General features: G+C 39.9%; 2 protein-coding genes across 3 annotated transcripts; one reads left to right on the top strand and one right to left on the bottom strand.

Annotated features, from left to right (window-relative positions):
- The first annotated feature begins 828 nt into the window (after window positions 1-828).
- LOC139937274 (ergosterol biosynthetic protein 28 homolog) lies at window positions 829-7,474 on the top strand. 2 transcript variants are annotated; one of them, XM_071932378.1, is made up of 5 exons: window positions 829-942; window positions 2,089-2,279; window positions 3,018-3,108; window positions 4,230-4,348; window positions 5,476-7,474. In XM_071932378.1, exons 2-5 carry the CDS (start codon window positions 2,156-2,158, stop codon window positions 5,550-5,552), a joined length of 411 nt encoding a protein of 136 aa, XP_071788479.1. In that variant the 5' UTR covers window positions 829-942; window positions 2,089-2,155; the 3' UTR covers window positions 5,553-7,474. The 2 variants fall into 2 exon arrangements, with proteins under 2 accessions (XP_071788479.1, XP_071788487.1); XM_071932386.1 differs by having other exon boundaries at window positions 867-942; window positions 2,119-2,279.
- Window positions 6,987-13,689, bottom strand: LOC139937266 (peptidyl-prolyl cis-trans isomerase FKBP2-like). Its single transcript, XM_071932368.1, has 5 exons — window positions 13,552-13,689; window positions 11,515-11,710; window positions 10,024-10,136; window positions 8,445-8,527; window positions 6,987-7,938 (listed from the first exon to the last, which is right to left on the bottom strand). Exons 2-5 carry the CDS (start codon window positions 11,689-11,691, stop codon window positions 7,877-7,879), a joined length of 435 nt encoding a protein of 144 aa, XP_071788469.1. The 5' UTR covers window positions 11,692-11,710; window positions 13,552-13,689; the 3' UTR covers window positions 6,987-7,876.
- Window positions 13,690-14,095: the final 406 nt, after the last annotated feature.

Below are 14,095 nucleotides of genomic sequence, written 5' to 3' on the forward strand. Positions count from 1 at the left end.
TGTCAACCTCTCCCCATTACTCGTTACCAAGTGAGGTTTTACGCTAATTGATATTTTGAGTAATTACCAATAGTGTCCACTGCCTATAAACGATGGAAAGAGCAAAATGGATTTTTGTTTACAACATGATGGACTTTTGTTTCCCCGTTCCAATGGAGTAACAGACTTTGTTAAGGTTTTGGGTGTCCGGGGAATTATGTCCTCCAGAGATTCTGCCCCCCCCCCTATATTGTGAAATTATTATGGGCTGGATGAGGATGGTTCAACAGAAGTAGTTTGTACACAGTACGCCTTATGGGGATGGGGGCAGAAAATCCGGGCAGGTGGGGGGGGGGCGGACTCAAAATCTCCTGCCACATGCAAGATCTGAAAGAAAGTAAGTTTGGGTTAAAATGAATATCTGACTTCAAAGTACATACACGTGTATTTGTATTGGGGTGTGGTTGGGCGCGTGTCAATCGGTACGGTGTTTTAAAAAATAATATTAAATCTGAGGGCGGAGCCGTTTCCAAGTGCAAGCCAACCAACCAAATACCTTATCCCGTCGTTGGTGGCGCCAGCCATGCAACTCAACTCAGACTCTGCGCACGTGTGAGAGGGAGCATGTAAACAAGAGCCCGACTAGGCTTGGTTCAAGACGCTATTGTTTTTTATTATCTTAACTCCTGCGGTTAAGTTCCATCGCTGTTGTTTTTTGTGATATAGCATCACTTATATTTTTGAAAATTATGTGTATAAGTTATGTTTATATACGGCTCTGAGCGGTCTGTTCAGAGCCGTGTTACAGTGAGAGCGCCCTCAAATAGTGGCAATAATAGACCGGGTATAAATAATGGGAGGGTGTTGAACCAAGACTAAAGCCGGCTCCGGACACACCCCCAAATTTACAGGCGCACTAGACGATTGAAGTACCCTGGGACAGGACCACCAGCCACCGAAAAAGTAAGTAGGCCAACACTTTGTCAGTTGTCAGCCCTGTTTTGGGGAGTTTTGGGGTCGGTATGTTGGGTAGTACACGCAGCTTGGACCCTACATTGAGAAACTTGCCCCATGCCATGCATAGACCTTTAATTATTATAGACGATGAACATGCAATGCATTGCATCGTGTTCACCTCAGCCCAAAGTCAGAATCAAATGGTATTTAATTACCAAGTAACCATGGAGAGCTCCATGGTATTAATTACAGTGCAAGGATTCCCAGTAAAATATAACTTGAGTAGGGTGTGGTGGATGGACCGTGCCAAATCAGAATATTGTCACCCTGTTCACAGTTATTGTTACCACCAATCAAACCATGGAGGTAGGATTTCTACCTTAAGTTGGCTTGATGATAATTTATTAAATCTTGCTTGTTTGTGTACAGTACTTTTGATGCTTATGAGTCAACTCGGTCCCAGTCAACTCGGTCCCAAGTCAGCTCAGTCCCAAGTCAACTCGGTCCCAAGTCAACTCGGTCCCAAGTCAACTCGGTCCCAAGTTAACTCGGTCCCAAGTTAACTCGGTCCCAAGTCAACTTGGTCCCAAGTCAACTCGGTCCCAAGTCAACTCGGTCCCAAGTCAACTCGGTCCCAAGTCAACTCGGTCCCAAGTCAACTCGGTCCCAGTCAACTTGGTGCAAGCTTCCCTGTCTTGGGACCGAGTTGACTTGGGACCGAGTTGACTTGGGACCGAGTTGACCGGTACCCCTTTTGATATGTTACCAAATAACAATGCTGGCACCAATGCAATATACTAATTATTGAGACTCAAACTTGTATAGACTTGCTTGCTCTTCTAGTTCTACCTCCATGCTCTCTAACGGGCTATGATAGATGCTAAATAGTTTGATATGATTTGTGTTACAAAAAACACAGCCCAATCATGCTGGTACCTAGCCAGAGGTTCGCCGTCGGGAGGAGGGTTAAGTTAGCGCAACTAGCTGGTACCATGGAGGTGCTGTATCGCTTTATCCAACCACCAGCAACTTTAAACTAGTAAATGGGCGACAGTGTGCATGATATGTAGTTTCAATTTATTGGGCATTTTGATTTACTAGTTTAGTACTGAGCTAATTGTTACTAGAAATATTAATCTTACTCTAAAACAGGTTTTGTGCTTGAAAAACCTTCTACTGTAGTGTTAGTCTAAACTTTGACTCCTCGCCATTGTTGAAGATGAAGAGCCTTGTTCGTGTTTGGGTCGGCATTGTGGGTCTCACAGCCATAGTCACATCATTGCAAAGCTTCATTGATAGCTCCTTCCTAGCAGAAAGAATTTACACTTTGGACAAGGACTCAGGTAAAAACAATGGACGGTTAAGGCCACTTGCTAACAAAAATGCTTAATCTGCTGTGTAATGACTCTTCCTTCACTGGGTTGCTGGCTGGCCGCTGTTAATGGACTGAGTTGAAAATGAGGTACATTAACAGCGGTCAGTCACCACAGGGCTGGTGGCTGGCCGCTGTTATTGGACCGATCCGAAAATGAGGTCCATTATTCAGCGGCCTGTCATCAATGAGCCGGTCTTCAATGAGTGGTAATGACAGGGCTGGTGGCTGGCCGCTGTTATCGGACCGATCCAAAATGAGGTCCATTATTCAGCGGCCTGTCATCAATGAGCCGGTCTTCAATGAGTGGTAATGACAGGGCTGGTGGCTGGCCGCTGTTATCGGACCGATCCAAAATGAGGTCCATTATTCAGTGACCAGCAATGACCTGGTCTTCACTGAGTGGTAATGATGCCTAACAGGTTGGTGGCTGGCAGCTGTTAATGGACCGGGCCCAACCAGCCACAAGCAAGATCATTACCACACAGTGAAGACCAGGTTACACTCTTGTCGTCATTAAATAAAACAACGTCAAATAACGAAAAAAAATCACTATTTCATAGAGCCGTCTTTCTTTCTAACCCAATAGAATATCTTCTTACAAGGGGTCACAATACTAGAGAATTTAATAGAGAACTAAATGTACAAAATTTAGAAAATATTTTTTGGTATTTAATTGTAATGTTATTTTTGAAATGTGTTAATCCAGTGACTCCAGCCCTTGGTAGACTGTTTGGAACTTGGACTTGTCTGGCCGGTGTAGTGAGGATTCTCTGTGCTGTGTTTATCACCAGTAAACCGTAAGTTTAATATAGTGTGTTATGTTGCAAAAAAATGGGCTTGACGATTTCGACTCTAGCAGAGGATCTCTGGAACAGGTGTAAGCAGAAACAGTCAAAGTGGAAATACATATAGAGAGGGAAGGAGGGAGGAAAGTACACAGAAAAACAAGGGGTAGACAATGAATAGGGAGACAAAGGGGGTGGAGCTGGTTATTGTTATGCTATGTTAATACAGAAAACTCTTTGTTACTTTGGTGTAATTCTTTTTACATTTTTAAGTTAACAGACTTTTGCACGACTAAAGGTGTCGACTCAAAAGGTTTGAAACGGCCTATAACTGCTTCCTTGACTAGCTACTGTAGGCCTAGCCTTGTCCAAGGCTCTTTACGCAAGCACCAGCCACTGCTCTCTCTGAATTCACGAACTGCATAGAAACTATACTACACGGTACATAACAGTACTTGATACCATGGGGTCAAAGCATAGTTTTTCGAGGTTGTTGTACCTCGTATAACGAGTTTGCTTAGACCTCGTTGTAACCTCGTTGATACCTCAGAAAGCCATGCTTCGACCCCACCGTATCAAGTGCTGTTGTGTTCCGTGCAGTATAGTATCTATGCAGTTTGTGAATTCAGAGCAGGCCGGTGCTTGTGTAAAGAGCCTTGGACAAGGCTATTGTAGGCCAGGATATTCACCAATTTGAGCTCTGTGGTGTCGCACATGACTTTTGTAACTTGTCAACCAAAACACTGAAGTATTCTGTTCCGTGGTTGTTGCAAAATGATTGTTAGGGTCATATGTCACATGAGGCAATTTACAGGCAACCGGTTCCAGGCAATTTTCAAGAAGAAAGAAAGGCCATTCACATTTCATTGTTCACCTATTTTTCTTGTGGATGAAAAGACAATGTGCAAAAAGGACTCATTTGCTACCAAAGTAGTTTTGTATCATGCACTGTAGTTGGTTGCCTCCAAGTTGCCTGCAAAAGTTGCCTCCTTTGACAAGGAGTGTCATTGTATCTTTTGATCCCTCTAATTCTGAATTTGGACAAACTATTTTTTATCTGCCTTTTTCATTTCTTATACATTTACATGTACTTTAGATTAATACTGTATGATCTCCTACCATCCTACTCACAGGTTGTACATTGCCACAACGTATTCCTTCGTGCTAGCCTTCGCTTATTTTGCTTCAGAGTTATTGATATTCAAAACAGTAGAACTTTCAGCTGGAGTCATATCCCCACTTATTGTGGCAGGTATGTAATTTTGAGTTTCAGGAAACAGCTCGTCATCAAGTATTCAATCAATCTTTGTTTGGTGAAGCCCTTCTCTAGCAGTTTTCATTCTCTTCTTTCTCTTGTCAATCTATGTTGAGGCACTGGGAAGAGGCCGGCCCTTTGAAAAGGTTGAACATTCACTAAAATGTTACAGCTAAGCCCATACAATGATATCTTAAGTATTAAATTGATCTCCCGCACCGTGCGTGGGCCAGTGGTTAGACTGCAGGATTTGCAGCCGCAAGGCTGTGTGTTCGAATCCTACCAAGCTAATCACTGTGACTGAAACAAGTTTTGTTGTCTAGTTACTGAATCACAATTTCTTGATTTGTACCAATTGGTACAAATCAAGAAATTGTTTTCCGGCCACCATCAAGGACTGGAATGCTTGACCCGGTGTGGCGGTTTCAACTTTCCGCCGTGTTCAGTTTTCCGAATGACAAAATACGGTAACATTACGTCATGCGACGCCTGCGCACAGCAAGCGAAAGCAGTCAATTGTTATATGCTGTACTGAGTCCCGGAACACTGAACACGGCGGAAGACTGAAACCGCCACACCGGTAGTATGATTACTAGCAACTCATTAGATATCTTCAAGGACACTCTCACAAAGCACTTCAAAAATTAAACCATCCCATCCACACAATGCGCAAAGCTGGTGTGATGTGTCTTTAGAAATTTTTTTGCCGGCTCAACTATACAGATACAGATAATCATAGATGGTTAACCAATGTTTATATTAGAGAGACTGGCTGTTGCCAGCTTGGTGTTTAGGCATGTATCCGTTGTGGGAGTTTGCGGAGTTTCATTGATGGGAGATCATAAGACAAAGGCAGACAGACAGACAGACAGACAGACAGACAGAATTGATTTAATAGCACTCATGACAAATAGCACAACACAGTTAGGCTGTGTTCAAATTGGTAGCTACAGATATCGCTTCAGACTAAAGACACCGCTGAATTTTAAATTTCTCCCCACACTTTCCCCCCAAAACATTGAATACCCCATATGGAAGTTTGAGATCAGATTTTGTAATTTCATTCTCAAAGAGTGACAATTAATGAACTTCTCTGCCTTTGCTCCCATGATGTTTTTTCTCAGGGGGTTCGACAGTTCTGATGCTCATAGCGTATCGAGGGATAATGGCTCAACAAAATCTGCAAACGAAGAAACATTAGGAGAAGCAGTTTGTTATTGGCTGATGAATTGAGAAAAGTGACAACAAAAGGATGATTGACTGGAGTGGGACTCAACCAAGGAGAGAATAAATGAACTAAATTGCCAGCACTGGAGTGCAGCTGTGCACTCAGCCGGTATGTGTCACATGCCAGTGTGTGCCGAGTTCATCTGCACATCCAAGTTTTCTGCTCTCTTTTTTTACACGTCATCATGTACATTATGTACATTAAGTTTAATGTGAAAAGATTGCTATTCATGAACTCAAAGTAAACTTTTTTCAAGGAAACACCAAAAAAACAAATTTATGTTGCGAAAAGGATTTTTTTTCATTCATGTACCTGCATCGACAGTCATAATGAACAACGGTGATTTGGGGGCACTTCAATCCACTGCCGTTACTCGACTTTGACAGTGGTTCAAATGGAAATTGTGTGTGGGATTGGTAATCAAAGGGGGCCTTCAGTATGAAACCAACAATTTGTTTCTGGTTAATTGCCAGACCTTTTATGTTGTAGGGTTTACATAGCGCGTTAGCGCAGAGATTAAAAACCTGTTTGTTTGAACCTTTTTATTTTGGGTTTATAGAGATTAAATCCCATAGAAATTACCCCTACCCAGCCTAAAACATTTGTGCGAGAGTATATATAATGAATAGGGTAGATGGCCTTAGCTTTCGATCCAATCCGGACCTTCTTCAGAGGCATAAAACAAGTACAAACAAATACGTATCCATTTATAGAAAAAAAGAGGGGGAAAGGGATTAAGGAAAGGATCCAGAAAGAAGCGGGAAAATAACAGCCAATCAAAGTTTCTATTTCAGAGACAATATTGGTGGCTATGAACCAATAGGAGTGAAGTGGCGAGGACAAAGGATGTTTAGAATGAATGTTTAGAATGAAAGGATGGGTTACTGGACCAATAGTAAAGAGTATATATATATATATTTTGTGGTTTTTATAATTACATAAAAACAATGAAGGTTTCAGATGATCAAAATAAATATTTTACACAATCGGAAACTGTTATCCATGTTTTAGAGGCAGTGACATTTTCAAGTTTTTGTCGACCTATTCCTTAGAATTGGACAGCAGCGTAGCTAGGGTAACAGGGGCACACAAGGGGTGCACCATTTTTGTCTAGTGGGCACTTCTGGCAAGGTTTGTGCTTAACCTTTTCTTCAAAATAAGCCAACGACCTAATCGGGGTGCCCCCTAAAAAAAAATCAATCAGAAGGGAATTAATTTGAGAAAATCTGGAATCCAACAGGCCTTTTACCATTCTGGTTTCTTTCTATTGGCCTTCATTTTTTTTTACGAAAAAAGGTAGTAGTTTTAATACTCTTTTATCAAACTTGAGAATCGTTGATGAATATAAATCAATAATATTAAAAGTGAGACAATACAAACAATTCGCATCGTAGAGAAAGACAGAACTCAAGTCTAAAGATCTAAGACCAAATCAATTTAGTCTCTTCCAATATTTATTCAATACAAAGACTGATCTCATAATAATATTATTGCTACAATTGGACAATATCCTTGATGCATTACCAATAATGAATGCAGAATGTAAACCGTTGTTGAGCTGTAACTGCTTCCAATCGAGATAAGGTGACAAAAATAATGTAAAACAGAACCCTTTTGTTTCTTCTCTCCTTATAAAGAACTCCATCTAATATCAATGTCTTTGTTTATCTCTTAATGAAACTGCCTCATTGTGAGACTGTTGGAGTCACAAATAGAACCTAATTTACTAAACAATTCCATTATTCCAAAAAATAGTGTGCAAAATGAATTTGTACCTCTGCTATATAGCATCTGAAAGTCATTGACTGAGCATCAGTGCTTTCCCTTCACCCCTTGCATCAACATTACACTCTGCTTCTGTCTGCCATGCTCACCATTTTGGGAGTTAAATTGCATGTCAAAATATAGCGTGTGAGTTAAGAGTTGTATCGCCTAAAATGTACACTACACCATTATAACACACGGTTACAATGACTCTCAAATAAGGCACAACCAAGTTTTGAGTTGATGTTGAGAGTATGAGAACAAATCCGTGTCTGTCGGCTTACTTCAGACATGCAACTTTCTAATTGCAAAAAAAAAGAGAGAGGAAATGGTCGATCACAATTAACCTTTTTAGTGTTTTCTATGGCACTTTTTTTGAATGAAAAGGTGCATGCCTGTTACTTGCAGATGATACAGGAAGCAAGAGGAATCAAATAGAAAAACCCTTTCGAATCATTACACTAATGCTATCAATGCTTCTAGTTTTGAGTATTAAGAAATAAGGCCTGATTTTAAGCTCAGCTGGGGACTGGTTATAGCTCCTTCTTCCTGTCAATTTTCATCAGCTCTACTTCGAAGACAAGAGTAGCACCCCCTTGAAAAAATAATACAGGATAGTATTTTTATTAACTTTACACAAAGTAAACATTCATGTGAAAGGCACTGGACACGTTTGGTAATTACTCAAAATAAGTATAAGCCTAAAAACTTACTATCGAGCAACTGAGAGCTGTTGGCAGTATAATACATTGTGAGAAAAGGCTCCTTCTGAAGTATCATAGTTTTTGAGAGAAAGGTAATTTCTCACTAAAATATTTGAATCTGAGGAAAACTTCAGGCCTGAAGCTTTTTAAGGCATCTGAAAGCACAAAAACTTGGGCAACAAGAGTATTTTTTCTTTTTAATACTCTCTTGTAACTTTGATGACCAATTGGGCCCAATTTTCACAGCTTACTTAATGCATATGTTGGGATACACCACGTGAGAATGCTGGTCTTTGACAATTACCAAACATGTCCAGTGCCTTTAAAAGAAAATCATAAATATGTTTGTCTAGTTAACCTCAAAACAGATTAAGGGGGGGGGGGGAGGGGCACTCACCTGGGATTTTGGGAGGTGATCCCCGGTCTCCATATCCTAGATCAGATGGGATAACTAGTTTTCTCTTTTCTCCAACACACATGCTGAAAATTATGTAATGAACAAGTATAATAGTCATAGTGTGAATACAATGAATACAGTGAATTCCTTAGCCTTGCTCAAGGCAGTCGCATTATTCGCTCCGAAAAGACGCCGCTGTAAACCCACCCGTATACCCTGTGCGTGCGATCACACCGCATGACCCACCCGTATACACACTGTCACATCGTACGACTACTGTGCACATAAGTCATCCGCTCTCGTACCACTAACCGCACGCGGAGGCCGTCAGGCCGACAGCCTTGTCGGGTCTGTATTTTCCGGGTTTAATGTGTTGGATTGAAAAGTTTCCACAAGTGGAAAAAAATGGGGGGGCTCTCGGATATGCTAGTATGCAGCCATGAATATGTATATCTTTCGTCAGACCTATCAGACAACACAGGATGTGAGGCAAATGAATTATTCATTTTGACGTCCAATCACGCACTTCCCTTATCACGACCTTTGGACCCTATCATGCGTCCGTGGTGGTGGTGTGTGATGTAAACATGTCTCATCTTTCGCAGGCATTATGGTAATGAGCTGACCGTGGGAACTCTTCGCTTATTATAGTAATGAGGTCAGTGGCTTCAACACAGACCCTACAAGGCTGTCGGCCTGACGGCCGACGCATGCGGATAGTGTACGGGGGCATCGTGTCGTGCGATGTTAAGCACAGTGAATACGGGTGGGTTTTTATACAGCGGCGGTCTTTTGAATTCTATAGGCTATGAATTCCTATGATGCTGTGATAAACAAACGTTCTCAAAAGGTTTCACAAACCAGGAGACCCTTTTCAAATTGATCAAATCTTTGACCACCCACACGTGGGTGCTTTCATTGGCTAAGTTTCTTGCATACCCAATTATAATAACAGTTTGATGTTATTTTTACTGCATGTTGTTCTTTTGTTTCACTGGCCAAATACATAATAATAATTTTAAAAAACAATGGAAGAACCACAACATCCTGATTTAAAATACTGTGAGTTGCGGCGAACGTTTATATACAACTGTGAGAGGGCTGATTCTGTGCTGATGTTAAGCAACACTGTGAATAGAAGTACAGTACCTTTTACAAATAAGACACTGATGCACTTTCTTATTACCAAGGAAAATAAATTGAAGTACCTTGCCAACAGGTGTCACCGTGTCACCAAACCAATTAACCATTTAGAGACCACTCATTTCTGTATAATCATCACCATATGCCCAGCCCAGACATTGCTAATCTTGTTAATATTTTGCACCGTTACTTTCAGGAAAAATGTCAAGAAAATTCAAAAGAATCAGAAATACATGGTTTTGTTTTAGCATTGTAGATTATGTGTTTACACAGGAAACAATGGAAACTGTCAATTCGGTCCAATACCTTTTTGTTGACCCTCTTATTTGTGCAAAATTTCTTCAAATTTTGCGGCTGTTTGCAGCCTCTCTGGGCATTTTGGTTGAAGCCGCTTGCAGCCACTATGGTCTAAGACCTAAAGCTACTGAATACTCACTTGAGTAGGCCCTGGTCCCAGCCTTTGATCACCTGGCCTGCGCCAAGAGTAAAAACAAATGGACTTCCCCTTGGAATGCTGCTGTCAAACTCGGTACCATCTTGTAGTGTGCCCTGGAATGAAACAAAGAACAATATATTTGAAACCCCGCAAAACAAAGAAAGTCAAGATCAATTAGAAAACAAAGTAGGGCTGATGGCTTCGTAATTACTCAAAATAAACCTCAAACATCAGAACCTGAAAAACTTCCAACTGGATTTTACAAGTTCAGCTGAGAAACACCAACGAGTCCAAATCTCTACAGCACCCATATGATGTCAACGCAAAATACAAAACAAGCCACCGGTGCTGTAGCTAGACCAGTTTTAATGGTGGGCTCTAAATCAACTTAAGTCCACCAAGGGTGAATGGTTCAGCTCATAATAGTCAAAACCTCAGATGCATATGTATCAATGTGGTGTATCAGCAGGACCTTTCTATAAAACAATGTTTTGAATTTATATTGTACTCTCTCCAGCAACAGTCTGTTCAAGGGCACATTACAGTAACTAAAAATGGCATATTAGAAATTACAAAAGAAAAGTATAAGAAAAGTACACCAGTTATAGACACTGGACACTATCGGTAATTGTCAAAGACTAGCCTTCACAGTTGGTGTATCTCAACATATGCATAAAATAACAAACCTGTGAAAATTTGAGCTCAATCGGTCGTCAAAGTTGCGAGATAATAATGAAAGAAAAAACACACTTGTCACACGAATATGTGTGCTTTTAGATGCTTGATTTCGAGACCTCAAATTCTCAACTTGAGGTCTCAAAATCAAGTTTGTGGAAAATTACTTTTCTCGAAAACTACGTCACTTCAGAGGGAGCCGTTTCTCACAATGTTTTATACTAACAACCTCTCCATAGTACTCATAATCAAGTAAGGTTTTATGATAATAATTATTTTGAGTAATTACCAATAGTGTCCACTACTAGGGCTATCCACTACCTTTAAATTTAAAAAGCAAAATTGAAATAAAAACCTTATATAGACAAAAAAGGTGCATGATTACCATAAGTGGGATATTCATCCACAAGTTAAAGGAACACGTTGCCTTGGATCGGTCGAGTTGGTCTTTGAAAAGCGTTTGTTATAATATGCATATGGGTAGAAAGATGCTGTAAAAGTAGAATACAGTGATCCACACAAACATGCCTCGAAATTGCACGGTTTTCCTTTTACCTCGTCGACTAACACGGTCGGCCATTTATGGGAGTCAAATTTTGACTCCCATAAATTGCCGACCGTGTTTGTTCGCACAGTAAAAGGAAAACCATTTCGAGGCAAACTTGTGTGGATCATTGTATTCTACTTTTAAATTATCTTTCTACCCATATGCATTTCATAACAAACGGTTACAAATGCTTTTTTATAGACCAACTCGTCCGATGCAAGGCAACGTGTTCCTTTAAGATCTAGATGATGATTTTGTTTCTTTCTTACTGTGTAATGCATATGCAAGGAATCACCAGCTTTGGATCTCCGGTCACAGTTCTCCACCTTCTTCTTGACGCCGATCTGGAGCTTCTTGGGCTTGTCACCAGCCTCAACAACAACAAGGCAGGAGATGAGGATGAACGAAAGCATCCCAGCACTCAGCACCATTTTTAAAGATGCCATCTTTGAAATTGCTCTTCAACTAAAAAAAAACCAGATAATTTTATTGTATTTAGAAATGTCAAAATGAATGATCCTAAGACCTAATAATAAATTTGGACCTTTACTTGGTGTGATAATCATTAGTTTTACCCTCAAGATTAAAAGGAACGTGACCAAGAGCTATTATTCCAGATTCCCAGTATAGACATTTACCAGGGCCCAATTTCATAGAGCTGCTTGATCAGTGGTCGATTTCGTGATTACTGTGCGATTTCCATTTTATAGCGATGCTAATTATAAGCACACAAAAGGGCTTACTGCATAAAAATAAATGACGCCACAATGCAAATCCATAGAGAATCCATTGTAAACACGCAATATGGCCGCCTAGTTTTTCTGCTAACCTGTGAATAATATTAATAGTAAATAATAGATCGTTTTTATTTAGCACTTTTCACGCCCGAGGGGTGTCTCAAAGCACTTCCGCCATTATTACCACTGGGCCTTAAATCATTCCTTAAACCATCTCTGCTCCCTGGGGAGTATACAGCCTGTGCGCAATATATGTGCTACTCGGCTAAACCAATCACAAGAACCATCTCTGCCCTCACAGGTACCCATTTACCCCTTGGTGGAGAAAATGCTTGCACCTTAGCAAATTTTTCTGCTACAGTAAAAGTGTTTATAAAACACATTTGCAGTACTTTAATTATTTTATTAGGTTAGGGCCCTATATGATATGAATAATAAATACTATTAGTTTAAATTATTATGCGCCAATTTCAGACAACGCTGTTCAAAGGTGCATGACACTGACAATAAAAAAGTAAACCATGAAAATTAAAAAACCACATTACAAATTATTATGACCGATAATGTCAAAATTATGAAAAAAGGAAGGATATCTACTACACTAAATAGTACTACTACTACTAGCGCCCCGTAACTGGGTCTTATTTAAATTAGGGCATAATTACACACAGAACACTAAATACTAAAGCAAACCTATCATGCTATGAATTATGAAGTAACAATAACAAAATACAACACAATGGTCAATGTTTAAAATTATATAAGAACATTCAAGAAATAGACAACCTGCTGAACATGCTGAGGGGAGATGAGAAAGGAGAATTAAGTTCAAGTGGCAATAAAAAATAACTTAAAGGAACACGTTGCCTTGGATCGGTCGAGTTGGTCTTTGAAAAGCGTTTTGTGACCGTTTTAATTGTTATAAAATGCATATGGTTGGAAAGATGTTTAAAAAGTAGAGTACAATAATCTACACACATTTGCCTCGAAATTGCGTGGTTTTCTTTTTACCTCGTCCAATAACACGGTCATCCATTTATGGGAGTCAAAATGTTGACTCCCATAAAATAATTTTTTTATAAATGGCCGACCGTGATAGTTCGCAACGTAAAAAGAAAACCGTGCAATTTTGAGTGATACTTGTGTGGATCATTATATTCTACTTTTAAAACATCTTTCTAACCACATACATTTCATAACAAACGGTTTCAAACGCTTTTTATAGACCAACTCGTCCGATCCAAGGCAACGTGTTCCTTTAAACATAATAAACAATGCTTATTAAAAATTCTGAGAACCACCACTACCACTAGACCCAGTAACTGGGGCGCTGTACTCCTTTTCAACAATTTTTGACTTTATCTGTCGTACGACAGATAAAGTCAAAAATTGTTGAAAAGGAGTACAGCGCCCCAGTTACTGGGTCTACACTACCACCAAGAACATTAGAAAAAGAGACGACCTAAATAAAAAGCAGTTAGGCAACAAACATAGGAACAAAGGGGGAAATGCTAATGTTTTTTAACTTGATAAATTGCCTCAAAATAATATAACCATGGAGGCCCTTACCTTCCGCAGTTTTGAGTTAGTTCTCCCGGCGGCCGGCTCAGCACAAAAACAAAAGAGCTCCAAGTAAAATTACACGTAGCGGTACGGTTTTGGGCCCGAAATTGCCAGCCGCGTATTCCCGGAAAAACCAGCCGCGTATTCGGGAAATAGAACACATACAGTACAGGGAGGTGACAAAAGATTTCGCATTTTGCTCGATTCAAAATTGGAATCCGTTATTTTAATCGAACGAATTTTGCAATATAAGCAATAACACACAATTTTTTAATAGATAATATATTTATTTATTAACTATTTATTATTTTTAAGCAAAACATTATATTGAACTAATGAAAATAAAAATAAAAAAATGGGCCGCAAATACCGAGCCAAATCCGAGTCAGTCATGTAATAAAATACAGTGTTTTGTACAAAATCATATTGAAAAGAATTTGTACCCTTCGTTATGATAAAAAACAATTTTTGGGGGTAACAGGGGCACACAAGGGGTGCACCATTTTTGTCTGGTGGGCACTTCTGGCAAGGTTTGTGCTTGACCTTTTCT

The sequence above is a fragment of the Asterias amurensis genome, chromosome 1 (genome assembly GCF_032118995.1).
Source record: "Asterias amurensis chromosome 1, ASM3211899v1".
NCBI classification, from domain to species: domain Eukaryota; kingdom Metazoa; phylum Echinodermata; class Asteroidea; order Forcipulatida; family Asteriidae; genus Asterias; species Asterias amurensis.

What these genes read in the sequence shown, in the direction of transcription:
- LOC139937274 (XM_071932378.1), top strand. Translation starts at nt 2,156, where the DNA reads ATGAAGAGCCTTGTTCGTGTTTGGGTCGGCATTGTGGGTCTCACAGCC. An exon ending in CACTTTGGACAAGGACTCAG is followed by an intron (nt 2,280 to 3,017) that starts GTAAAAACAATG and finishes GTGTTAATCCAG; the next exon opens with TGACTCCAGCCCTTGGTAGA. An exon ending in GTGTTTATCACCAGTAAACC is followed by an intron (nt 3,109 to 4,229) that starts GTAAGTTTAATA and finishes TCCTACTCACAG; the next exon opens with GTTGTACATTGCCACAACGT.
- LOC139937266 (XM_071932368.1), bottom strand. Translation starts at nt 11,691, where the DNA reads ATGGCATCTTTAAAAATGGTGCTGAGTGCTGGGATGCTTTCGTTCATC. An exon ending in CCTTGCATATGCATTACACA is followed by an intron (nt 10,137 to 11,514) that starts GTAAGAAAGAAA and finishes GTTTCATTCCAG; the next exon opens with GGCACACTACAAGATGGTAC. An exon ending in ATCACCTCCCAAAATCCCAG is followed by an intron (nt 7,939 to 8,444) that starts GTGAGTGCCCCT and finishes TATTTTTTCAAG; the next exon opens with GGGGTGCTACTCTTGTCTTC.